The sequence below is a fragment of the Ochotona curzoniae genome, unplaced genomic scaffold (assembly GCF_017591425.1).
Source record: "Ochotona curzoniae isolate NIBS_2020 unplaced genomic scaffold, NIBS_Ocur_1.0 scaffold_274, whole genome shotgun sequence".
Lineage (NCBI taxonomy): Eukaryota > Metazoa > Chordata > Mammalia > Lagomorpha > Ochotonidae > Ochotona > Ochotona curzoniae.
This window is the reverse complement of record NW_024467101.1, coordinates 4,592,259-4,619,111: the sequence shown is the minus strand read 5'-3', so window position 1 is coordinate 4,619,111 and position 26,853 is coordinate 4,592,259. Positions and strand designations below refer to the sequence as shown.

The window sequence follows — 26,853 nt, the reverse complement described above, 5'->3', positions numbered from 1 at the left end:
GTTTGAGAAGTGGAACTGGTGGATTCTCAAAACCGGGGGTGTCTTCTGGGACTCCCATGCGGGTGCAGGGTCCCAAGGCTTTGGGCCATCCTTGAATGCTTTCTCAGGCCACAAGCAGGGAGCTGGATGGGAAGTGGAGTAGCTGGGACCCAGGGGACCCAAACCAGTATTCTCATGGGATGCCTGCAGTTGCAAGGAAGAGGATTATCCAATTGAGCCTGTTTTAGAACACCCCAGGGGGACAGGTCTTTTTGGGCCTTTCCCCTCTGCCCCTCCGCATGCCACCTGTCCTCTCACTCGGCCTGGCTCTCTTGTCCTTGCAGCTGACGGGCCGGCCGCGGCGGTGTGGTGGGTGCCCGTGGAGCCGTCGCTATGGCGGAGGAGCAGGAGTTTACCCAGCTGTGCAAGCTGCCCTCGCAGCAGCCCTCGCAGTCTCACTGTGGCACCAACACTTACCGCAGCACACAGCACTCCCAGGCCCTGCTCCGGGGGCTGCTGGCACTGCGGGACAGCGGCATCCTCTTCGACGTCGTCCTCGTGGTAGAGGGGCGACACATCGCGGCCCACCGAATCCTGCTGGCAGCATCCTGCGACTACTTCCGGTAAGTCTGCGGAGAGGGTGGGAGGGGAGGCAGGTGTCCCTCTGCACTCAGCGCCAGCTGCGTGAGGCAGGCTCAGAGCTGTGGCCGGGCTCGCTTCTGCCTGTTCCCCAAAGTCTCCCTTAGCCTTCAAAAGGAGCAAGGAATGGATTCTTAGATTTGACCCGGGTAGTCCCTTGGATGTGCTCTTAAACAAATCTCATATGGCTTTTATATAAATATAAAACGAAGCTTCTGCTGCAAGTACAAACTGATTTTCTGCCTGTCCCTGGCTTGTACCCTCACCCCCTCAGCATTTTCACTGGGAAAACCTGAAACCTTCTGGAACGTTCTGGAGGAATACCAAGGCCCACTTGCTAGCATGTTTCCCACAGTGTGCCCTCTTTCTACTCCCACCCTTTATGTAAGTTCGAAGAAATCATAGTGATCCATTTCTTTTCTCTCTATGCCTACTCCACGCACCCTTCTCCAACTGGAGCTGGCCTCTGGCCCGCCCTGTCTCTTGGACCACGCCCACCCCATCACAGCTCTGATGCCAGCTGGGAGGGTCCTGAGGATGTCGGCCACTGCCACCCTCCTGCCGCCTTCCCTGGCTTGGTCACATCTCTTCTCCCTCAGGTGCTGGCCTTCTGTCCCTCACAGCAGGTGGCTCCATGGCCTCTCATGGGGTTCTCGTGGGATGGCAGACTAACATCACTGGCTTGTCTGTCTCCTGTACACATGGGCTGGAGTTAGTGTCTTCTCCCCAATGCTGGGGGCACAGGCTCTTCAGAGAGACAAAACGAACAGAATACGGGAAGAGAATTAGCCCATGGGACATTGGAAGTCATGACACCACAGATCACACAGCAGGCTGGAGGCCTCAGTGCTGGAGGACAGGGCATTGGGCAGTCTGGAAAGCCTGACAACCAGGCAGTGGTAGCAGCAGGCAGCTGCTGTCCAGTGGCCAGGAGTGTGGGACTGTGATACTCATGGGGGGGAGAAAGGGGTGTCCCAGCATTGGGGGGAGGGAGAAGGGGAAAGAAGGGAGACCCTTCCCTCGCCTGTCCATCTAGTCAGGGCTCCGGCTGATTGGTTGGAGGGCAGAGCTTCCTGGGTTGGTCCTCAGGGATTCAGAGGACTGTCTTTGCTAGAGACAGACTCCCCGCCACACCTAGTTCCTTTAGCCCAGATTCCTAGCCCTGCTCACATTGACACCCTAAAATGACTCATCCGAAGTGGTTGTCAACACACATCCTTCAAAGTTTGAATGCATACATCCTGTGTTCGTGGATACAAGGCAGGCTGCCATTCCATTTCCCTCTCCCCATTTTTCATGCTGCTGTGAACCCCATGGAGGTGGTGCCATTGTGCCCCTCATCACACACTTTTGGGTGAGGCTCCGAGGGAATGAGGGCCACCAGCAGGAGCCAGCCTGAGCCTCTCATCCCCAAGCGTAATACCCTAAGTCTGTTCCTGTTTGTCCATGTTGTCTTCCATGTTGTCTTGTTTGTAATTCTGTCTCTCTTAAAAAAAAAAAAAGAACTTAGAAACTGACTGAACTGGCTCAGCCATGGTATTATAGAAGGTTAAGCCTCCACCTGCAGTACTGTTATCTCATTGGGCGCCAGTTTGAGTCCCAGCTGCTCCACTTCTAAGTCAGCTCCCTGCTTACGGCCTGGGAAAGCCGTGGAGCATGGCCCAAGCACTTGGGTCTGTGTAGTCATGTGGGAAATCCAGAAGAAGCTCCTGGCTCCTGGCTTCGGCGGCCTGGTCCAACCCTGGCCCTTGCAGCCATGCAGATGGAAGAATAGTATTTCTCTCTCTCTCTCACCCCCTCTTCCCCCCCTCTGCCTCTCCCCCCTCCCTCTTTCCTCTGTCTGTAACTCTGCCTTTCAAATAAAAAAAAAAATTACGATTTTTAGCAACTGTCAAACAAAGACTTGCTTTATAGTGTAAGTGCCTCCTTAAAAGACTTGTGGAACATGTGACTTGGTGGTTTGGTGCAGACATGTCCCTGGGCATCAGTGTCTTTTCAGTTTCCTGGTCTGGAGCCGGGCAGGGTTGGGGAGAGGGCTAGTGTCTGGCTGAGGCCTTTTTTAAAAAAAAATTTTATTGGCAAGTCAGATATACAGAGAGGAAGAGAGACAGGAAGATCTTCCATCCGTTGATTCACTCCCCAAGCGGCTGCAACGTCCAAAGCCAGTGGCATGGAGCCTTTTCTGGGTCTCCCACATGGGTGCAGGTCCCAGGACCTTGGGTCACCCGCGACTACTTTCCTAGGCCACAAGCAGGGAGCTGGATGCGAAGCGGGGCCACCAGCCAAGATTGAGATTTTAGCTGCTAGACTACCACATCAGGCCTGACCTGAGGCCCTTTTCCCAGAGACAAGAGAGATTTTTTTTTTTTAATTATTATTTTTTTTTCATTGGAAAGGCGGATATACAGAGAGGAGAGACAGAGAGGAAGATCTTCCGTCCAATGATTCACTCCCCAAGTGAGCGCAACGGGTCGATACTATGCCAATCCGAAGCCAGGAGCCTCTTCTGGGTCTCCCACGCGGGTGCAGGTTCCCAAAGCTTTGGGCCGTCCTCGACTGCTTTCCCAGGCCACAAACAGGGAGCTGGAAGGGAAGCGGGGCTGCCGGGATTGGAACCGGCGCCCATATGGGATCCCGGGCGTGCAAGGCGAGGACCTTTAACCACTTGCGCCACCGCGCCAGGCCCAAGAGAGATTTTTATATCTGCTGGTTCACCCTCTGAGTTCTTGGCAACAGCTGGGGCCCAAATCAGGAGCCAGGAATGCCAGCCAGGCCTCTTGGTGGATGGCAGGAAGCCGGTTCCTTGAGCCCTCGCTACTCCCTGGCAGGAAACTGTCAGGCACTGCCAAATGGGACGAGAGCGTGGAGAAAATCTATAGAAATAATGGGTCATTCCTTCCCGTCCACCCCAACCACCCCCACCCTGCCTGCACTCCTCTCCTGCCGGCTGAGGCCTTTACAAGTCTCCTGAGAGCACCCAGGGCAGCAGTGGACAGGGCTGAGACACTCAGGGAGTGCCTCACTCAGCAGAGAGACCCACCCAGGGACAGCTCTTGCTAGACAGCAGGCTATGGGGCCTCCTGGGCATCCCCTCCCACAGGCTGATCCCATATCCTGCCCCGATCCCCTTTGCTCCTTGAAGGACAGCATGGATGCTGCCTTGCTGTCAGGGGTCAGAAGCCTTCCACGACCTTCAGGATTTGTAGCCGGAACTCTGGAGACCAACAGGAAGGGAGAAGGATGGGGGGAGGGGCACGACTGAGGGTTGCTGGCTCACCCTGCCCTGTGCTGTTTGAGTTACTGTTTTACAAAGAGCAGGAGCCAGGGCTAAAGTCCTCTCCTTGCATGCGTTGGGATCCCCATATAGGTGCTGGTTCCTGTCCCAGCTGATCTATTGCCCATCCAGCTCCTGGCTTGTGGCCTGGGAAAACAGTTGGGGTGACCCAAGTCATGGGGACCCTGCCCCTGCGTCAGCTCTAGGCCTCCTCCCTTCTCTGTTCCTGCCCCTCCCATCTGTCTCCTTTCCCTCCCCAGCCTCTTGACTCCACACAGCTCCTTCCCCTGGAAGTTCTTTTGCCCTCTCAGCTGCCTTCCTCCTGGGTATCTGAGCGTAAACTGGTTGGGTCTGTGACACTTTGCCCGCTCCCCTTCACCTCCTGCTTCTCATCCTGCGGCGATCCCCAAACAAGGAACAAGACATCCTTGCAAATCATTCTTCAACGTTCTAGAGAATGCTAGGGCATCCCCTGGTTCCTTTCCTGTCCCTGCAAGAGCCACAACTTAGCAAGACAGGGTGGACAGAGGCTTGAATTTTCTCTCTCTCTCTCTTTATAAATTATTTATTTACTTTTTAAATTTTTATTGGAAAATCCGACATATAGAGAGGAGGAGAGACAAAGGAGAAAGATCTTCCATCTGATGATTCACTCCCCAAGTGGCCGCAATGACTGGAGCTGTGCCGATCCAAAGCCAGGAGCCCGGAGCCTCTTCTGAATCTCCCACACGGGTGCAGGGTCCCAAGGCTTTGGGCCGTCCTCAACTGCTTTCCCAGGCCAGAAGCAGGGAGCTGGATGGGAAGTGGAGCTGCCGGGATTAGAACCAGCGCCCATATGGGATCCCGGCGCGTTCAAGGCGAGGACTTTAGCCGCTAGGCCACGGCAGCGGGCCCCACCCTAACTATTTTTAACTGCCTAGTTCAGTGGCCATCAGAGCACATTCATGTTGTGAAACCGATTTCTAAAATATGCCTTTGTGTTCTTGCAAAAAACTCTGTATCACCCACCCCAACCCCCGTAAAGCTCCATTCCACTTTCTGTTGTTTCTGTGGGTTTGACTGCTCTCAATTCCTCACACGTAGAATCGTAGTGTTTATCCTTTTGTGAATTGCTTACTAAGTGTCCCATTACAGCAAGTGATATGATTTCCTTTTTTTTTTTTTTTAATTTATTTGAAAGGCAGAGTGACAGGAAGGGAGAGGACGCTTAGCTCGATTTGCTCCATAAGTGACCGTAGCAGCCAGTGTTGGTCCAGGCATTGAAACCGCGAACCTAACAATCCATCCGGGTCTCACCTGTAGATTACAGGGACTTGAGTGTTGGGGCCATCACCTGCTATTTCCCTAGGCACATTTGTAAGGAACTGGCTTGGACATGGAGCAGCCAGGATCTGAACTGGTGCTCTGATATGGGGCGCCAGAAAATGCTGCCTCCTGATGATCTTCATTCTTTTTCTTTTTTTTTTTCCCTTATGATTTATTTATTTAAAGAATTATTTTTATTGGAAAGTTAGATATACAAAGAGGAGGAGAGACAGAGAAAAATCTTCCCATCTGTTGGTTCCCTCCCCTAGTGGCTTCAATGGCCAGAGCTGTGCCAATCCGAAGCCAGGAGACCAGAGTCTTCTCCAGGTCTCCCACACCGGTGCAGGCTCCCAAGGCTTTGGGCCGTCCTCTACTGCCTTCCCAGGCCATGAGCAGGGAGCTGGAAGGGAAGGGGAGTAGGCAGGATACAAAGCAGCGTTAATGTAGAATCCTGGCGTGTGCAAGGCGAGGACTTTAGTCACTAGGCTGCCGTGCTGGGCCCCGCTTTTTGTACTTGTGAGTGGCACCAGGTGTTTGGAAGGAGCTCAGCAGGTTCACATGTCGGGAGTGACTTTTCTTTGTTCTCCTCATTCCACCGTTCCTTCAAGCTGTAACACATTGGAGACGCTGCCCCTCGGTCTGGGCCCCATTTCTCAGGACCCCCAGCCAGGAAGATGGTTGCCCGAGCCTCCATGGCTGCAGGCTGTTCCCCTGCAGAGTGGTCAGCACTCTCCCAGGCTGGCCCTGCTGCCGTCCTGCCTCGTCTAACCTGCCCTGTGTCTTCTTTTGCAGAGGGATGTTCGCTGGGGGCCTGAAGGAGATGGAGCAGGAGGAGGTGCTGATCCACGGCGTGTCCTACAACGCCATGTGCCAGATCCTGCATTTCATATACACGTCCGAGCTGGAGCTCAACCTCAGCAACGTGCAGGAGACGCTGGTGGCCGCCTGCCAGCTGCAGGTGGGGCTTGCCTCCGGGAGCAGCACACAGGCACGCCCAGCCAAGGATGCCTGTGTGCTGTGCCCGCCGGGCAGTGACATTGGCCCAAGGGTGTGCCAGGAGGGTGTGGGGGCACCCAGCAGGTTTATCCTGATCTTCCTTCACCCGAAGATGTGTATAGGCAGCACAGTAACGGTCTGGGCAGCTGGAGGATGCCCTGTCCCCTGCGCCACGATATGGATTGAGCAATAATGAGACTGACTGCCCCACCACACCTGTCTTCATCTAGAACTTTCCCGTGTTCTTTTGCTCAGAGCTCTCTGCTGTCCCCGTGTTATCCCTGCCATTTTCACTCTGGGGAATTCCAGTACATTTGCCCCCTTCCCATCACCCGTCAGGCAACCAAGGTACAGCCATCTGTCTGCTCCTGCCTGGAGTTCCCTGTCCAGGCTCCCAGGCTCCCCGCTCTGTGAGTCCCACACTATTCTGTCAGCGTCCGGGGCACAGGACCTCGGGGACTCCCTATGTGTCTCCCCACACGTTGCACTTACGGCTGTCTCTCTACAGCTGTCCCCTCGTCCCACCCTGGCCTCCCTCTCCTTCTCCCAGCTCGCTTATGCCTTTTCTTTCCCTCCCTACACCTGTCAGATGTGCTGACGCCACACCTTGCCCAGCACTGTCTCTCTACAGTTTGTTCAGCTGTCCCTTGGTCGCCTTCACTGGGCTGTTTGGCTTCTGTGTTGTCAGCACAGCTGTTCACCAAAAGACCCTCAGAAATCCAGCAGTTCACACTGGAGGACTCACCACATTCTCCCATTGATTAAAGAGACCCTGGAAGCAGTAGAGTTACAGAGTGAGGAAGAGGGAGAAATCTTCCATCCCTGCTGGTTCACTCCCCCAGTGACCCCCCAAAGCCAGGAGTGGGCTGGGCTGGGCTAGTGGGGAAAGGGCTGAGTCCTTTCTAAAATGGGGACAAGGTTCCTTTTCTCTGTCGAGCTGACATTTGTCATCAGAAGGCAGCAACACCTGCGGGCGGCTCGCCCTGTGCCAGGCTGTTTCCCACCCTCCAACTCCCACGCCCCAGTCATTGCACATCTGTCTACAGATGTGGAAGCCAAGGCACTAAGTGGCCTCCCCCTGCCCCTCACACCTAGTATATTCCCAGGGCAGTCTGGTGGCAGTCAACCAGCTTGGGGCTGACTCTAATTTATCAGAAAGTTGGGGAACAGTTGAGGAAGGCTTTTTGTCTTCCCTCCTCTGCACCCCTGTCTCTAGTCCTTTCCCCCACCCCTCCCACCATACCGCACTGCCTGCTCCCCAGAGTCCAGACTGGCTGTCCTTCTTCCTGCAGATCCCGGAAATCATCCACTTCTGCTGCGACTTCCTCCTGTCCTGGGTGGATGAGGAGAACATCCTAGATGTGTACCGGCTGGCTGAGCTGTTTGACCTGAACCGCCTGACGGAACAGCTGGATGCCTACATTCTCAAGAACTTTGTGGCCTTCTCCCGGACCGACAAGTACCGCCAACTGCCCCTGGAGAAGGTGTACTCCCTGCTCAGCAGCAACCGGCTAGAGGTGTCACGCGAGGCCGAGGTGTACGAGGGGGCCCTGCTCTACCATTACACCCCGGAGCAGGTGCAGGCCGACCAGATCGCACTGCATGAGCCCCCCAAGCTCCTGGAGACGGTGCGCTTCCCACTGATGGAAGCCGAGGTCCTGCAGCGCCTGCATGATAAGCTGGACCCCAGCCCGCTGCGGGACACGGTGGCCAGCGCCCTCATGTACCACCGGAATGAGAGCTTGCAGCCCAGCCTGCAGGGCCCGCAGACGGAGCTGCGGTCGGACGTGCGGTGCGTCGTGGGCTTCGGAGGCATCCATTCTACACCGTCCACGGTGCTGAGCGACCAGGCCAAGTACCTGAACCCCCTGCTGGGCGAATGGAAGCACTTCACCGCCTCGCTGGCCCCCCGCATGTCCAACCAGGGCATCGCGGTGCTTAACAACTTCGTGTACCTGATTGGCGGGGACAACAATGTCCAGGGATTCCGAGCAGAGGCCCGGTGCTGGAGGTGAGGAGCAGCCGCCTGGTGGTGTCTCTGGGTGACCCTGGGGTGGGTGTGGTGGGAGGAGAGGGCTCCTGGGGTGGGAGTGAGTGTGATGGTGATGGGGAGACAGGGGTCATGTGAGACCCAGACACATCTCTGAAGACCTGCTCCCTGAGTCTACGTTGGGCACACATGCCTCCACAGATGCCCTCAGAGGGACAGGGACAGCTGTGAAGGAAGGCCAGGGGTATCTTGTGTCCCTCCTTTGCCAGCTGCTCAGAAGCCTGTTCAGCTTGCATCCTGGCCCGTGTAGCCTGGCTGGGTGGAGAGCCTGGGTGGTGAGTGTAGTGTCATCCTGGCCTGGCTGCACGTGAGGCGCGGGGAACCTGGAGCAGAACAGGCACTGAGGCTACCGCGAGGGAGGACAGGGCAGTGACTCCTCTGGCCTGTCTCTTTCGCTTCCCTGCATCGTATTTCAGTGTCCCTCTGTCTGCCTGCTCTGCTTGTCCGGCTCTTGTTCTCTTTAAGATTTATTCATTTATTTAGAAAGTCAGGATTACAGAGAAGTAGGAGTGGGGGTAGGGGCTGAGACAGAGAAATCTTTTTTTTTTTTTTTTTTAATTTTTGTATACTGACAGGAGGACACACAGAGACAGATCTTCCGTGCACTGATTCACTTCCCTCGTGGCCATAACGGCCGGAGCTAAGCCGATCTGAAGCCAGGAGCTTCTTCTGCGTCTCCCACATGGGTGCAGGCTTTGGGCCGTCCTCTACTGCTTTCCCAGGCCACAAACAGGGAGCTGGATGGGAAGTGGAACTTCGGGATTAGAACTGGTGCCCATATGGGATCTTGGTGCATGCCAGGCCAGGACTTTCGCCCGCTAGGCTATTGCGCCAGGCCCCTGGGATATCTTCTATTAGCTAGTTCACTCCCCAAATGGCCACAACTGGTGGAACTGGGCCAGTCCAAAAATGGGGAGCATTGTGTGCTGGGCATAGGTTCTCCCAGGAGAAGGAGGGGACAGCAGCGTTTTGCCCAGAAGCAAAATGGACTGCTATGATATATCACATCAGTCATGTGTGAGGCCACTGCTTGGAGCCGAGAAAGGCGCAGTAGGTCGGGAGCCCCCCTCCCCAACTGCCCACCCCACTCTCAGTTACTATTGGATTTCCAGGGGCTCCACTACCATACTTCGGCCTGCGTGGGCAGTATGCCGTTATCTACACTGCGCACAGAAAACCAATGTTGCCAAGAGGGAGTTTGCCAGTTGCTTGTGGGTAGCTATGATTAGGCAGAAGCTGACCACGTTCATTTCTCTTAAGGCAAGGGTGGTGGTGATGGGATCTTGGCCAAGTCATGGATGGCACTTGGAAGCAAAACAGAGTGACCCTGGCTGAACAGGATTGGGGCATTCCCCAACCAGCTCTGCTGTCCTGGCCTCCGGAAGCAATTGACTGTGTGGAAGGGATGTTGACTCCACCGGAAGCTGACAATAATACTTTGTAGTTAAACATGGGGAAGGGCAGAGTTCATGGAGATTTCCTCCCCAGCGCAAACGATGTGCCCTGTGGGCTTGAAACCACGCTGGCGTTGATGCTGACTGGGGCTTCTCTCTGTGACCAGGCTTCAGGATTGTCGCCCACCCCACCGCTCCCCTGAAGTACGTTGAGGTGCGGGGCAGACATGGGGAACCGTGGCTCAGGCTTCTCTCTTCTCTGGAGCAGCCCACAGGCATGCAGAGCAGAGAGCCCCCAGGACGCTCGGGGAAGGTGGAGACAGCCGTGTGCCCAGGACACAGGGAGGCTGGGTTTTCCTGCAGGCCATGCCACCCCTAAATTGAAGGAGAGTGGGGCACTGCCCATCCATGTGCCCCATCCTGTTCTGGGCCTTCCATCTGTGTGTCATGCAGGACAGTGGTTCGGTGACTGAAGCCAAATTCCAGACAGTGTCCAGATCCTGCTGACCATTGCCTCCAGCAGCAGGTGGAGCTGGCAGGGCAGGTGGCTGCGGCCTCTGGGGAGCTAGTGCGGGGTTTGGGTAGCCAGAACCAGTATGCCTGCCTGGGGGCTCGTGGGATGGATGTTTGGTTAACCTCCCCATGGGCCCACAATTGTTTGTTTGTTTAAAAGGCACAGTTAGCAAGAACAGAGAGAGAGAGAGAAGAGAGATATTTGATCCCTTGGTTCACTCCCCAAATGGCTCCAATGGTCAGGGTTGGGCCAAGCCAAAGCCAGGTACCTGGAGTTTCTTCCGAGTTCCCCACGCAGGTGAGGGGTCCAAGCACTTGGCCATCTTCCACTGCCTTCCCAGGGGCATTAGCAGGGAGCTGAGCTGGAAGTGGAACAGTTGGGACTCAAACCATTGCTCATACTGGATGCTGGCATCATAAGAGGCTTAACCAGATACACCACAATGCCTACCCACTGTTATGATCTTTTAAAAAAAATGTGTTTATTTACTTATATTTAAAAGGCGAAATGAGGGCCCGGCACGGTGGCACAGTGGTTAAGGTCCTCGCCTTGCACGCCTGGGATCCCATATGGGCGCCGGTTCTAATCCTGGCAGCCCCGCTTCCCTTCCAGCTCCCTGCCTGTGGCCCAGGAAAGCAGTCAAGGATGGCCCAAGGCTTTGGGACCCTGCACCCACGTGGGAGACCCAGAAGAGGCTCCTGGCTTCGGATCGGCATAGCATCGGCCGTTGCGCTCACTTGGAGAGTGAGTCATCGGATGGAAGATCTTTCTCTCTGTCTCTCCTCTCTGTATATCCGCCTTTCCAATGAAAAAATAAATAAATAAATAAATAAAAATAAAAATAAATCTTTAAAAAAAAATAAAATAAAAGGCGAAATGAGAGCTCTTGTATCCTCTGGTTCATTCCCCAAATGAATGCAGCCACTGGGCCATATCAGCCAAGTCTGAGACTCTGTCCAGGAAGTACTTGAGCCCTTGTCTGCTGCCTCCCAGGGTGAGCATTATCAGGAAACATGATCTGAAGTGGAGGAGCTGGAACTCAAACCCAGGTGCTGCGTTATGGGATGCTGACATACCAAATGGTGCAACTTAACTGCTGCACCACACCTCTGTATCCCTGTTAACGTCGTTTTTGTTGTTGTTGTTAAAGATTTATTCCATCTGCTGGTTCACTCCCCAAGAGGTCGTAATGGCTGGAGCTGAGCTGATCTGAAGCCAGGAGCCCTCACGCAGGAGCTTCTTCCAGGAAATGGTCTCCCGTGTGGGTGCAGGGTCCCAAGGTTTTGGGCCATCCTCCACTGCTTTCCCAGGCCACAAGCAGGGAGCTGGATGGGAAGTGGAGCTGCTGGGATTAGAACCAGCGCCCATAAGTGATGCTGGTGCGTGAAGGTGGAGGATGAGCCAGTAGAGTCATCATGCTGCCTCCCTCCCACCCACCCCCCCGACATTAATATTGTTAAACTCCTTTTTAAAATCACTAAAATATTTGCAAAGGCTTTAAAACATTTAGCAGTCATGAACCACAGAAGAAAGACCATTTATTTGATGAAGACCCCAGGACATTTTTATGCAAACTCGAGATCCAACCTCTGGGTTCAAGGAGCCAAGGTAGTTTGGGAGACTCTAGGTGACCCAATTGGGAATTTGTTTTGCTGTCTGGATGCTGGTAAACCCGGAGTGGCCCAGGAGCAGGTCCTGTCTCCCTGTGTCCTTATGGGGGCTCTGTGAGGGGCGCTGAGCCCCCTCAGAAGGGAACCTCTCCCGAGGTCTGACTTCTGCCAGTCTCCACTGCCCAGTGCTGCCACATGGCACATTAGGAGTGTGAGACAGCAATTTGGCCTGCTTGGATGGGGCAGGGTGATACATTGAGTCTTCAGCAGTGACTAAAACTGTTTTTATCTTTTAAAAAAGTTGTATTTTCCCAAAACATTTACTTCCATCTTATTCACAAGAGAGACAGAGACAACGAGAGAGATCTTCCAAATGGAAGATCTGTTTCTCTTCTCTCTAACCCTGCCTTTCAAATAAACAGAAAAAAAAAAGGAATCACAATGGGAGATTAAAAAAAAAAAAAAACCAAACAGGAATTGGTGTAATTGTGGTTATGTCACAATTATTGCCACATGGAGTCAGTGCTGACTCAGCCCAAAAACCTGAGACAGGAAGGAAGCTGGCAGAAGCAGCTGGTGGGTCCTGTCCCACGCTGGTGGGAGACATGACATGCGCCCAGACCAGGGCTCAAGAGAGATTTTTTTTTTTTTTTTTTTTAAGATTTATTTATAGGCCCGGCGGCATGGCCTAGCTGCTAAAGTCCTCGCTTTGAATGCACTGGGATCCCACATGGGTGCTTGGTTCTAATCCTGGCAGCTCCACTTCCCATCCAGCTCCCTGCTTGTGGCCTGGGAAAACAGTCGAGGACGGCCCAATGCTTTGGGACCCTGCACCCGTGTGGGATACCCGGAAGAAGTTCCTGGATCCTGGCTTCGGATCAGCCGTTGCGCTCACTTGGGGAGTGAATCATTGGATGGAGAGAAGGAGAGACAGACAGAAAGATCTAACACCCACTAGTTCCCTCCACAAAGTAGCCACAATAGCCAGAGCTGAGCTGATCCAAAGCCAGGAGCCAGGAGCTTTTTCGGATCTCCGACACGGGTGCAGGGTCCCAAGGCTTTGGGCCATCCCCTGCTGCTTTCCCAGGCCACAAGCCAGGGAGCTGGATGGGAAGTGGGGCAGCTGGGATGCGAGTTGGTGCCCGTTTGGGAGCCTGGTACATGCAAGGTGAGGACTTTAGCTACTAGGCTACTGTGCCAGGTCCAAGAGATGTTTTCTTAAAAGAGACCAGTGCTCAGGACAGGTGGTGTCCAGCTGATCCCAGCTGGGTCTCCCCGAGTACTGAGCCTGGACTGCCCGTTGCAGCCTGAGCGTCCCCGGGCTTGTATCCCCACCATTCAGGCCCTCCCTTTGGTGTGCTGGAAAGTGTGCTGACCTGCCCTATCCCATTCCTCATTGCATTCCTTCCCTGTCCTGGGATCTGAGGTCCTGGGATCCTCCTCTGGAGCTTGCGTCCCCTTTCACAGCGGAAGGCCTCCCCCGAAGTCTTGAGGGGTCTTCCCACATGTTGCATGCCTGGAGCGAGGTGTCTGTGCTAAGGTGGCGGGGGTGTCTTCCTCTTGTGACTTTTATCCCTCAGTTGACCATGGCTAGCCAATTGCAGGCCAGTGGCTGTGCTGAGGCCACAGAAAGCAGAAACAAACCCCAAGTGTGCGGTGCACTCTCCTCCCTCCTGTTCAGAAGGGAGTCTCACTGTCTTGCGCCACCTCCTTTGGGTAGCTCTCCCAGGCAGAGGCTGTCCCAGCAGGGACAGGTGTGGGTGCCCAGTGAATACCAAGAAGCCAGAGCCATCAGGCTAGACCAGGGGCAGGACCAGCACTCACCCCCAGGCGGGTGTGGCCTGTTGCCATTGGCCCCGCCCTCTGAAGCACCTATCCCTCGTGTTTGCTGGGTGTAGACCACATCTGGCTTGCCCTGTGGGAGCAAGGGCCCAGCTCATCTCTTCCAGGGCCAGCATCAGGGGCCCAGTCAGACTAGCCCTCTCCAGGGCAAATGAAAGCAGTGGTCTGTCAGAGGCCTTTGAGTCACTGGGCTCAGTCATTGACAAAGAAGTTTCAATAGCAGGAGCAGAGTCCAGGCCTCAGGATGGGGAGAAGGGGGAAGAGATGGAAAGAGGTCCCAGGAACTTGGTCCCTAGGCAGGCATTGCTGGGGAGGGTGCTGGCCGTGTGGGGTGGGCCTTGGGCTTCAGTATGCGTGGGAGCAGATGGCTTTGTAGGCAGCCAGGCAGAAAGAATGGGAGAGACAACAGGCAAATGTGTGAGGCTCAGGAAGGGGAACGGCAGGAGCCTGGGCACAGGGCGTTCTGAGCAGACCACGTGTGATGAGAGTGGCTTGAAGCTGGCAGGCCAATGAGGGGAGCCCCATGTGCCCATGCAGCCTAGAAGCTGTGACTTGGGGCCCTTCTGGGTAAGTTCAGAACCACGTGAACCACAAGGCAAGCTGAGTGAAGCAGAGCTGAGTGTAGGAACAGCTGCTGGTACAGACAGTTGGTAAGCTAGAAACCACAGACAAGGAGGTTTCGCCTGGCAGGGCCTGGCCCCTGGGCAGAATCAAAGAGGGTTCCAATCCTCACCCTTTAGCCCATGTGGGCGGGTGCACCTGCACTCAGGGATGTTAACAGCCTTCTGGCAGAGGTATAGGTAAGCATGCACTGACTAAGGAATAGGAGGGGGACAGCAGGGGGCAGGGTCCAGGTCAGGTGTGGCCCTGGCCAAGCCAGAGCCAGAGGTGCAGGGGCCGTGAGAACACCTCTTAAAGCTGTCATGACATGGCATAAACCTTGTTGTCCCCCTGAAGGTACGACCCGCGGCACAACCGCTGGTTCCAGATCCAGTCCCTGCAGCAGGAGCACGCGGACCTGTGCGTGTGTGTGGTGGGCGGGTACATCTACGCCGTGGCGGGCCGCGACTACCACAACGACCTGAGCGCCGTGGAGCGCTACGACCCCGCCACCAACTCCTGGGCCTATGTGGCTCCGCTCAAGAGGGAGGTAAGTCAGGGTGCCCTCCCACGGGGGTGGGGGTGCTGCTCCTGCTGTCTTCCTAGCCCATCACAGGCTCACTTGGCCTCATGAGCTGTGTGAGTTAACCTACTGCAAATTCAGATGCTGACAGAAACCTTACCCTCGTCTGTCCATCCCTTGGCCTGGCTAAGATGAATAGGGATGCTTCCAGAAGTTGGCAGCCACTGAGAGGGATCCTAGGAGAAAGTGAAGTTCCCTGGAGGTAGGGCTTCAAGGTTTTAGTCTTGTGTTAAAAAAAAAAAAAAAAAGGCTTGTGCATCTGACACAGTGCCTTGATTCAGTCCCTTCTGAAGATGATGTTGAAAGTTGGGTTCATTGTGCAGAGGTAGGATAGTTCAGGGAGGTACCCCTTTTGTCCTGTTGCCTTTTTTAAAAAGTTATTTATGATTTTGTTTTGATAATCTTTACAGTTGATTAGGGCATAAAGGGCTACAAGAAAGTGTATAAGACCATTGTTTCCACATTTTTTTTTTATTTTTATACATCTGGGATAAGGGGAGAGATAAAGGGAGAAGCCCTACCCAGCCACCCACCCATCCCCAGGTCCCAGGTCCCAGGTCAAGTGGTTTTGATAGTCCAACAGGTTTGAATTGGTGCCAATCTCGCCATTCCAAGAACAATGAAATCTCTCCAGAATCTTGTTCTGTGGCCTTTTTAAAGATTTCTTTATTTGAAAGGCGGTTGCAGAGAGAGAGCTTTCATCTGCTGGTTTACTCCCTAAGTGGCTGTGGTAGCCAGAGGTGGGCTGGTCCGAAGCAGGGAGCCACAAGTCTCTTCTGAGTCTCACACATGGGTGCAGGGCCCAAGGTTCTCTGTTGCTTTCCCCAGACACCTTAGCAGGCATTTGGGTAGAAGGTGGAGCAGCCAGGACTTAAACCGGCACCTATAGGGTTTACCAGCAGCCCAGGGAATGGCTTCTGTCCGGTGACTTTGGAGTACTCAGGTTGAGCCCAAGAACCAGCTGTGCAAATCCCAGGGGAAGGACGAGACGTTGCTGGCCCGTGGTCCCAGGTCCCAGCCCTTGAGGATGGAGGCATGCATCCTGCTGGTACCAGCTCAGCCATTTGTGAAGCATCCACTAAATGCAGGGTCCAGTTCGGCTGTGCTTTGTGGTGGGTCACGATGGCATTGAGGCCCCATCCCAGCCCCTGCCTGCCTGCACCAGCTTGGGGGCAGGGCATTTTCCAGTCCCCTTTCCAGATAACACAGGGCAGATTGTGTGTGGACACATCAGGCGACCTTGAGACCTGGTATGCAGGGAGAACATGGAAACTCTTCGCCGTTGCATTGGTGCCAGGAGCTGGGATTGAGCGCCTTTGTCTGTGGCTGCCTGGGAAGCCGCAGTTCTCTGGCTCGGCCACAGAGGGGCAGCCGTGGGCTTCAGCAGCCTGCATCCCTTCCTCTTTTTGCGCGCGTGGGTGTTTTTTTTCTGCCTCCCATTGGCAAGAAGTGACAAGGACCCTTGGGATACGCATAGCTTGGCAGGAGTAAGCACACACCTGGCCACCCAGCGAGTCCGTGGCATTGTGACAGTTTCCAGCTGTGCCATAAAGATGGGAGGCACCTGGGCTTGGGTGTGGGGTAGGGTAGAGGTGGGCTCCTTGGGGCGTGCCTACCTGAGAGGTCTGGCTGCGGAAGGTGGCAGGAGAGACTGGGAACTATTTGCAGAAGGAGGGAGAGAGGGAGTGTGCTTGGTCCTGGGCAGGCGGAGGTGGGGCAGACAGGCTGGGGCAGAGAAGCAAGCTCAGAGGGGGAGAGCGAGCTGGGACAGACCCTGGGCGACACTTTCTCTGTGCAAGGATCCGCTGCCCCACTCAGTCAAAACCCTCACCCAGGGCACTTGGGCCTTCTGTAGGACGGAAAAAATATGAGGTAACAGCTCTGCACTGTTCCTTTCCTGGAACAAGATCCAACTGGAAACTCGGAGGAGGCAGGCGAGCTGCCATGGAGTCTCAGGACCCAAGGGACCCCATGGCCGTGGACTCCCTGGGGTGCTCTTCCTGCCTGGTCCGCCTCAGGCTCGGAGCCGAAGAGAGTGTGCCCTGAGAAAACAAGACCCTCTGCAAGGCACCAGGGGAAGCCCCTGCGTTTGTGGGACAGGGGTCTCAGAGAGGCAAGCCACAGTCTGGGTGGATGGCCAGACAGACTGACCCCTTAGGAGAGAGACGGGCTCGTGTGATCTTGGAAAGAGAGAAGTGCCCTAACTGATCTCAGGCTAAGGTTCAAGGCCGGGCAACTCGGAGGGTCGCTGGTGTGATTCCTGACCTGTATAGCCACAGAGCTAGCCTGGAATTCTGTCCCTTCTCTCTCTAAAGGTTTGTTTACATAAAAGGGAGAGAAGAGAAGGGGGAGATAAAGAGAGCCAGAGACATAAAAATAAACAAACAAAAATAATAAAAAAAATTTAAAAAAAAAAAAGAGGGAGAGAGAGCCAGATGGTCATAACAACCAGGGGCTGGGCCAGGTCAAAGCCAAGAGCCAGGAGCTTCTTTTGGGTCTCCCACATAGGTGCAGGGGCCCAAGGACTTGAACCATCTTCTATATTTCTCAGGTGTATTAGCAGAGAGCTGGATTGAAGTAGAGCAAGTGGGACTTGAACCAGTGCCTATATGAGATGCTATCAGCCATAGGTAAAAGATTAGCCCATTACACCACAATGCCAGCCCCCAGACTTACTGTTAAAACAGGAAGGAAGTTCTCCTGCCAGTAAAAGTGCTGTGTTTGGCACTGGTTATGTGGTCACACCTGGTGGTCACGGTTGTCATCCATTGCCTTCAGGAAGCCCGTCAGCTGGTCATAGTGCTGTACCTGGCCTGGTGATCATAGTCTGCACCCCTTTCCACCCGACTTGGGTCACATGGTATGGTAATACTAAGACTCCGTGAGGGGGTACCCCATATGCCAGATCTAACTCTTCCTTGCCTTGCTATGGAGCAGTTTGTAGTCCAGTTCCCCAGTGGCCATCTGGACCAGTTAATGAACTCCTCCGTCAGTCTGCTGAGTTTGGGGGCGGGGTAGCTACCCCGATTTGTGGTTCTGTGATGATGCTCATGCCTCATTGGCGGCAATGTTCTTCCCTCTGGGATGAGCAGAGCGTGTTGATCATGAGAACAAGGAGCCAAGAAAGTGGCAGGTGGAGGTCACCATGAGAGGCGCCCCTTTCATCTCTGCCCTTGTGAGTCCTACGCTTGTCCCCCCAGCTCCCTGTCACAGTGAGAGGCACCCCTTTTGTCTCTGCGCTTTTGGGTCCTGGGTCTGCCCTGCAGCTCCCCCACCCCTGGGAAGCCTGGCTGTGGGAGGAGCAGTGTTGTGGTCAGGGAGCTTGTTGGAAGCATGCCTTTGCGGTCTGCTAGGGAACCCTTCCGGAAGCCCCACGGAGGGTTGTCCGCTCTCCCCTGAGGTTGGCACAGGGGCTTGGTGGATTTTCATGCACGTCCGGCCCTTGCTGTAGTCAGTAACCAGGAGCGTGGCCCTGTGGAGGCAGTTAGTGTGTCCATGCATGGTGGTTTTGGCAAAAGCATAATATGCAGGAGAAGCATTTCCAAGAAGGACAAGATGTAGCCCAGTGTGACCGTCCTGCCGCCTGGCTCCTGGCAAGTGGATGCCCATGTTGCCAAGCCCATGAGTGACGTGCATCCATGTCACCTGAGGCCACTTGGTTCCTGAGCCCGTTGTGTGATGATGAGGTGTCTGAAGAACGTGTCGCACTTTGTGCCTGACTGAGACGACTCCTCTGCTGAGCTCACCATTGGCTGAACACCCACCATGTCCTCAGTGCACTCAGGCTTGTCCACGCACCTTTGGCCCACGTGTCTCTGTCTCCCATTCTCCAGCTACGTCTCCCCCACCCTTTCCCCTGCTTGCTGTTGCCAGGAGATGCCACCACCACTGTCCTGCTCTTCCTTGGTACAGATGGCCAGGAGCATGTGCAGTCAGTGGAAACTACCAATGCCCTTTTTAATCTTTCAAATCAACTGGTAAACCAAAGGAGGCAACCTGTTCCCCCAGAAAAAGTTTACTGTGGTACGCCTGAAATCCAAAGGATGTGGTTACAAATCAGATCAGCTAAGCCCAGAGGGCCAGGCCATCAAACATTGGACAGTGGTCACAGGGAGAGTTTGTCCAGACAGCCCCAGAGTCATACTCATGATGACCCGGGGCTAGGGCCGGAGCTGGAGAGAGTACCTGAAGGGCAGAGTCCCAGTGAGGTTCCTCTTGGCTCCCAGCACCCCACCCCGGTTATCCACGCACAGGTTCTGGCCATCCATCAGCCAGTTGCCAAGGAGGGACCAGCCACCCATTTGTAAGGCTTGAGGGAGCTCAAAATGGTCAGCACTGTCAACTGACAGTTATGCCTGTGCTCATCAAAAACACCAGTTTCCTCCGCCTCACTGGAATCCTGACAGCAAAAAGACAAAACCCCAAGATCCCAGAGCCAATTAAGGAAAAAAAAATGGTGGTCCCAGGCTCCCAGCTATGGAAATGTATGAGCTGGGATGCTCCAGGGTGGGAGCGAGGTGGAGCAGAGCCTCAGACCCGGGAAGCTGAAGTGGTGACTGCCGCCCGCGGTTCAAAGCCTATTCACACCCCCCACGTGCAGGTGGGCATCCTGGAATCATGATGTCCACCATCAGGAGAGGCGCCTGGTAAAGAAGCAGAAGACCCACGGGCTTGGGCCCTGCACCCATGAGGGAGACCCGGGAAGAAGCTCCTGGCTTACGTTTGGCCCAACTAGGTTAAGTGAACCAGCAGGTTGAAAGGTGTCTTTCTCTCTTACTGTCTCGTCCTCTGCCTTCAAATCAGTAAAGAAAAACCAATCTTTTTTTAAAAGATGAAGAAACATCATTTGATTGCGTCAGCTGATGCAACAAGAATATTTGACACTAAGTCTCAAAAAATGGGTCAGTGGGAGTTCCCTCAATTTGGCAGAGCAGATCTGTTAAAAAACAATGAATGAACAGCTAACATTCTAACTAATGTCCACTTGAATACTTTCTTCCCAAAGTTGGGAATAAGGCGGAGCTGTCTGCTCATACTATCAATTTGATGTGCTGGCCTATGACAGAATGCAAGAAAAGAAAAGAAAAAGCATCCAAAGAGCAAAACAAGACAAAATAAGAGAAGCTGAAGGTACTCTTCAGAGGATATTGTGAGAAATGTAAATGGAGTTAACAACAACAACAACAAAAAATCTGATCCCCTAAGAAGCTAAGCAAACTTGCAGGAGCTAAGATCAGCTGGACTTGTTCCCAAGCACGCAGCTGTTGAAATTAGAACCACAATATGATGCTTCCGTCGGAATCTGAAGAAGGCAGGTGGAGGGTGGACACACTGAAAACTTTCAAGTGCCACTGAACAGAAGTTTAAAAAGATAGGGGAGACATGGTGCTATCCATGCTTGGCAGGAGGAGTCGCCAGCCACTGACCTGGGGGCAATGCCGGGCGTAGGTGTCCTGCCCGGGAAGTAACTATAAAGGACACCGAAGGCTCTGGAAAAAGGAACTCACTGGGTCACATCCAACCACCCGGCACTCGCAGTTCCTCAGAGCAGAGCACCACATCCCCCAACTGTGCTTATGTGTAAAAGTGGAATATTCACCATTACCTTCATGCTACAAGTCTCAAAAAAAAAAAAGTCAGCAGGGTTTCTGGCTAGTGATAAGGATGAAATTAAAGTGAGCAGAGTGTTGGCAGTTAGGCAGCCAGCTGGAGCCCTGTCCTGGAAGTCCCTGTTGCCTCCCTCGGAGCCTGAAGACGTGGTGCGACTCACGCAGCTCAGCTTGCACAACCAAGCATCATAACTTCCTCATTCATAACTCCTGCGTAACCACTGGGAACAGGAGCCTCCTCTCACGTTCAGCCCCGGCTGTCCCTATTGATTCACAGATTGCCTAATAAAACCACTAGGTTATTAGTAATTTTTTCCTTAAGCTTTCTTTATTAACTTGAAAGAGTTACAAAGAGAGAAAGAAGGAGAGACACAAAGGTCTTGCATCCCCTGGCTCACTCCCCAAATGGCCATAATAGCTGGAGCTAAGCTACCCCCTCCAAAGCCAGCAACCAGGAGCTTCTTCTGGGTCTCCCATGTGGCTTCAAGGTCCCAAACATTTGGGACCTACTTTTCCTGGGTATAAGCAGTATTGGATGTGGAGGGGCCAGGATTCAAACCTGCACTAATAGGTTATGCTGGTGCCCAGGTGGAGTCTTAGCTTGCCTCCATCTGGTACCCCCTCAATTTATTTTGTAATCGAATCTTTGTTTTTGATAGTAGATAGGGGCGAGGTTGCCCTAAGGTTCACGGATCAAGGCAAAGAAACGAGAGGAGCTCCACCTGGTTTTGAAAAAATGAGTAGTCAGTCTTAAGGACTTAAGGATCAATGCATGGCCAGTCCACACGGTGTGGGGCTGGCTCAGGGACCAACACGGAACAGACAGAGGCACAAGGGAAGCTGGTCTATGGCAGATGGTACCTGGGCCCCATGCGGCAGTCGTGGGCAAGAGCATGCATACAAAATGCAGAACCATGAGGCTTTGTGGCCCAAAGAAGACTTCAGAATCTGGACCCAGGAAAGATATCTTGGGCTTCACCACAACTGCATTCAAAATAATAATAATAATAATAAAGTTGATAAATTAGACTCATCAAAACAAAACTTTACCCTGAGAAGGACCCTGTAAAAAAGATGGGGTAGGTGTGGGGGGCAGTGTCATGGCATAATAGGCTAATCCTCCACCTGTGGCACTAGCATCCTATAAGGGCTTCTGGTTTGAGTACCAGCTGTTCCAGTCCAGTCCCCCACTAATGCTCCTGGGTTAGCAGCAGAAGACGGCCAAAGTGCTTGGGTCCCTGTAGCCATGTGGGAGACCTGGAAGAAGCTCTTGTCTCCTGGAGCTTTGGCCTGTTCCAATCCCAGTCATTGCAGCCGTTCTGTCTGCATTCCTCCTCCTCTCTGTAACTCAACTATTAAAGGGGGGCATCGTGGGAAGCTGTGGCAGCTGCACAGGCTTTCCCTCGGGAAGTGGATGATGGCCACCTGGCATCTCTGGGATTCCTTGTAACAACTTGTGACTCTCATCTCCCTAGAGCAGTGCCCAGGGAGGCAGTAGGCAGGTGATGGCTCGAGTCTCAAGTTCCCGCTCTCCCCATGGGAAGACCTGGCTGGGTCTCCCTGATCCAGGGAGAACCCCATCTAAGATCCTCCCAGCCTTGACTGGGTACAGGGATCTGCGGCAGCGAAGCAGTGGGTGGAAGCTTGCTCTCTCCAGTATGTTGACGTTCGTGCAATTTTCTCATGGTGTATACTTTCCGCATCCCTCTTGTCCACTGTTGGGTTCTGTGATGCCCACAACGTCCTGATGGCAGCCAGTTTCACCCTGTGACACCTGTCACTCCTTGTTAGGCTCCTCCCATCAGACTGACGGTCTCCTCTGTAACCCTTCTGGGCATGAGTGGGTCCTGGAGGCAGTAGGGCCCCGTGAAGGGTGGATGCTGTGTGACAGTGGGCAGGGCCAGCACGAAACAGCCCTTGGAGTCAGGGTAGAGGTCCCTGAGTGCTTTAAGGGCACAGAACAGAGCACAGGACGAAGGCTTGTCCAGTCATCACCTACCTGTTGCTAAAATAGATGGTTTGTGTGTGTGTGTGTGTTGTTTTAAAGACTTATTTATTTTTATTGCAAAGTCAGATATGCAGAGAGGAGGAGAGACAGAGAGGAAGATCTGTCCGATGATTCACTCCCCAAGTGACCGCAACAGCCAGAGTTGAGCAGATCTGAAGCCAGGAGCTTCATCCTGAACTCCACATGGGTGCAGGGTCCCAAGGCTTTGGGCCGTCCTCGACTGCTTTCCCAGGCCACAAGCCAGGGAGCTGGATGGGAAGTGGGGCTGCTGGGATTAGAACCAGCACCCATATGGGATCCCAGCATGTGCAAGGCGAGGAGTTTAGCCACTAGGCCACCACACCGGGCCCTTGTGTGTGTTTTTAAAGATGTATGTGAAAGGCAGAGTTAGGGAGAGACAGTTCTTTCATCTGCTGCTTTATTCCCCAAATGGCAACTGCAGCAGCTGGGGCTGAGCCAGGCTGGAGCCAGGTGCTTCTCCTGGGTCTCCCCCATGGATGCGCTTAGGCCATCCTCCACTGCTCCAGGGACATCAGCGGGGAGCTGAACTGGCAGCTCCCATATGGGATGCCAGCATTGTGGGCTGTGGCCCTGTTACCACAGGGCCAGTTCCACTGGGAATGTTCCTTATATAGCAGTCCTTTAATTTCCACGGGGCTGGAAGGGTTGGGTCCAGGGCCCTGCTATATAAGTACCACAGTCTACTACAATCTGTAGCTGCTTAAGTCAAAAATGGTATATTTGCATATAATCCACATATATCCCCCGATATACTTTTATATTTTTTGCTTTAAAGATGTATTGATTTTGTACTACTTCAAGGGCTGAGAGCAAACTTTTTTGTCTGCTGATTCATTCTTCAAAGGTTTACAACAGCCCAAGGCCAGAACCAAACCAAGAGCTGGTATGGGATGTGAGGGGCCCGAGCCCCTGCTGGATACCTTACAGCATCTCAAGATGGCTTGTCATCCCTCATGGCCTGTAAATGCCTGTAAAGAAAGGATGACAAGAGGAAGAAACACAAAACAGAAATTCTGTTGTTAGTCTCTGTGGTTGGCTGATTAGTGGAAAACTAAAGCTCCAGAAGGCCAGCTGCGGTTGGCCACGTCACGGCACAGGAGGGCCGTTTGCATCCGTCTGCTGGAATTGAGTCGTCGGGCCTGGAGCTGCGGGTGGGGTGGGGAAGGGCAGAGGACACAAGGAGTGGCCCAGGGGTTCCCCATGTTGCGGGAGGAGGGTGCCCCTCCTGGGGGGAAGTTTCCCTAGTGCAAAATGTTCCTTTAGATTTGTAGGGGCCAGAGGAAAAAACACACAAACAAAACCAAGAGTGCACCTGAGGTCAGGGGTCGGCAGCTTAGGACAGACAGGTCCAGTTTGTCCTCTGCTGGGCATACCAGCGAGCTGTAGGAGCCCAAAAGGGTGCCCTCTGACCTTTCCCCTCCAACCCCCCGCACTGTCTGCTGGTCCCCCTCCCCCCAGGTGTATGCCCACGCAGGTGCCACGCTCGAGGGGAAGATGTACGTCACCTGTGGCCGCAGAGGGGAGGACTACCTCAGGGAGACACACTGCTACGACCCGGACAGCAACACCTGGCAAGCCCTGGCCGACGGGCCTGTGCGGCGGGCCTGGCACGGCATGGCCACGCTCCTGGATAAGTTGTACGTGATCGGGGGCAGCAACAACGACGCTGGCTACAGGCGAGATGTGCACCAGGTGGGTGTTCCCTCCAGCTGCCAACCTCCCGCCCTCCCAATCCCGTGAGACGGAGTTTGGGTCACAACCCTGAGTCGCCCTGTCCTGGGTTGTTTGGGGTTACGGAAATGGGGTTGTTTGGAAATGCAGATTGTCCAGCCCCACACCACACCTGCCAACCCAGGGCCACCTGTGTCCTCCTTAACGGCTTACTTATTTCTTTTTTTTAAAGATTTTCTTTTCCCACCTTTTTGTTTGAAAGAGCTGCAGAGAAAGTGACCAGAGCTGGGCTCCCATGTGGGTTCAGGGGCCCAAGTACCGGAGCCGTCCTGCACTGTTTTCCCAAGCCATTAAGCAAGGGGCTGGATGGGAAGTGAAGCAGTCAGTTCATGAAGCAGCGTCCATACGGAATGCTGGCACCACAGACAGAGGCTTAGCCTACATGCCATGGTGCTGTCTCATTTATTACTATGTTTTCTAAGTCTGGCTGTTTTCTCGCTTGAAAGGCAAAAATGAGGGGCAGGGCAGGGAGAGAAGGCTTCCACCTGCTGGCTCACTTCCCAAATGACTTGTAGCAGCAGCCAGAACTGTGCCAAAGCAGGTCAAGCTAAGGAGCCAGGAAGCCCCTCTGGGTCTCCCACGTGGGTGGCAGGGACCCAAGCCCGTAGACTCTCAACCACTGCTTTCCCAGGCTCGTTAGCAGGGAGCTGGATCAGAAGCGGAGCAACCGGGACTTGAACCGGAGCTCCAGTATGGGATGCTGGCGTCATAGGTGGTGGGCTAACTGACTACGCCACAACGCCAGCCCCAGGAAGGGTAAGATGTTGGCAGCTCTCGGTGCGGATTGCCGAACCGCTGCCCACGTGGCAGAGGAGTGACGCACGGCCGTGTGACTGCCCGTGCCTTCCTCCCTCTGCCATCAGATCCAGCCTGGGGTCCTGTGGGTTTCTTTGTTTTTGCTTTCTTTTTCTTCCCCCAGTGGTTGAGGTTGGCAATCTGTCCAAGGTTTTTTTGTCGTTGTTCCTGCTTACTGGTGGGTTGACCATTTTCGTGGTCACAGTTCCCTGCTGTGGATCATTTCAAAATCAGAAAAAAAAAAAGTGGAGATGGTGGTGATGAATCATCAGCCGACCCTCTGCCCACAGGGACAAAGTGGAGAGGCAGTGGCCTCTGGACACCACAAATGACAGTGTCTTGGGAGGTGACCCCCACCCTGTGCCCCGAGGCCGGTGTGGCCTGGAGGAGGGGCTGTGTTGTGGGTGAGGCAGGCCCTGGCTGCTGCCTAGGACTGGGCAGGGGGTCACCCTGGCCCCCCACCGTTCCTTGGGAGGGGTGGACGCCAGCTAGCCCTCCCCCTGGGCTTGACCCCGACCCTGACACTCACCTCCCCCCCACCCAGGTGGCCTGTTACAGCTGCACCTCGGGACAGTGGTCGTCCGTGTGCCCACTGCCAGCCGGCCACGGCGAGCCTGGCGTGGCGGTGCTCGACAACCGGATCTACGTGCTGGGTGGCCGCTCGCACAACCGCGGCAGCCGCACGGGCTACGTGCACATCTACGACGCCGAGAAGGACTGCTGGGAGGAAGGGCCGCAGCTGGACAACTCCATCTCGGGCCTGGCGGCCTGCGTGCTCACGCTGCCGCGCTCCCTGCTCCTCGAGCCGCCCCGAGGCACCCCCGACCGCAGCCAGGCCGACCCCGACTTCGCCTCCGAGGTGATGAGCGTGTCCGACTGGGAGGAGTTTGACAACTCCAGCGAAGACTAGGGCGACCCGGATGCGGGGCCCCTGCCACTTTCCCCACGCCAGCCGTGGTGGGGGCTCAGGCCGATGCTGGGGTGCAGCTGACAGCCCAGGGAGGCGCTGGACCTGGGGTCCCTCGGGCTCCAGCTGGCTCGGCCTTTGGGGCCCCTGCCACAGCCCCCAGCCCTGTCCCTGCTGGCCTGAGAGAACTTCCTTCTGCCAGGCGACCTGGGGGCCAGCAGCCTGGGTCAGGGGGAACTTGGCACTCTTGCTTTTTCTTTATTTGCTTTTTCTTTTTGTCTTTTTTCTTTGTGTGTGTGAGTAGGGGCTGGGAGAGCCCTGCCCAGGGTTGGGGGCATACAGAGGGAATCTGGGGCCTGGAAGCCCCTCTTGCCTGCCTCCATCCCGCCGTGCCTCCCTCTCCTCCTCCCCTGGGGTTTTTCTGGCCCTGTATTGCTGATAAATGAAATAAAAGCATCTTACACGTGGTGTGTGAACTGCTTCCCGGTAGCCACGCCCCGAGGCGGAGAGGGCCATGGGCAGCATCCAGGCAGACAGTGTGCTCCTGGAGCCCCAAGGGGTGGGTGACAGCCTGTCTGCTGCCCTCTCTCGGGGGAGACTTAGCCCCACCTCCTGGAACCTCTTCAGTTCCCGTGGGAAGTCAGGGCTCCCAGCCTGAGGCCCCATGGGGGGCATGGCGATGCTCAGTACCGGTCCTGCGGTCCTGCTCCGGCACCTCCACCAAGGGCCGCCCTGCTGGCCTCTGCCTGGCTCCTCCCCACTCCCAGCCCAGCCCCTGACACCCGAGGGGACTCTTGGGCACTTTGTCCCAAGGGCTGTGGCTGGTACCTCAGAGAGGAGCCTGCCCTGTCCCCAGTACCAGGGCCCCATGGATGCACAGCGGCCCGCAGGTGGCTGGGACTCACGAGGCCCCTTCATCCCTCTAGTCAGCTGGGCTGAGAAAATGCCTGGACAGCTGAGTCTTGCAGATGCTTGTCCCAGAGGATGGCATTGGGC

The 26,853-nt window shown here is 54.7% G+C and overlaps 1 protein-coding gene across 2 annotated transcripts in view; it reads left to right on the top strand.

Moving 5' to 3' along the window:
- The window catches only part of KLHL22 (kelch like family member 22), a 31,866-nt gene extending 5,542 nt beyond the window's left edge, over positions 1 to 26,324 (top strand). Inside the window, exons 2-7 of one of the 2 annotated variants that reach the window (XM_041003492.1) lie at positions 324 to 602; positions 5,990 to 6,155; positions 7,486 to 8,204; positions 14,561 to 14,753; positions 23,883 to 24,116; positions 25,495 to 26,324. In XM_041003492.1, the coding sequence (XP_040859426.1) occupies positions 373 to 602; positions 5,990 to 6,155; positions 7,486 to 8,204; positions 14,561 to 14,753; positions 23,883 to 24,116; positions 25,495 to 25,860 (1,908 nt within the window). In that variant the 5' untranslated portion in view covers positions 324 to 372 and the 3' untranslated portion in view covers positions 25,861 to 26,324. Of the gene's footprint in view, positions 1 to 323; positions 603 to 5,989; positions 6,156 to 7,485; positions 8,205 to 14,560; positions 14,754 to 23,882; positions 24,117 to 24,786; positions 24,906 to 25,494 lie in introns of those variants that run through there. The other variant, XM_041003493.1, reaches the window with a different exon arrangement.
- Positions 26,325 to 26,853: the final 529 nt, after the last annotated feature.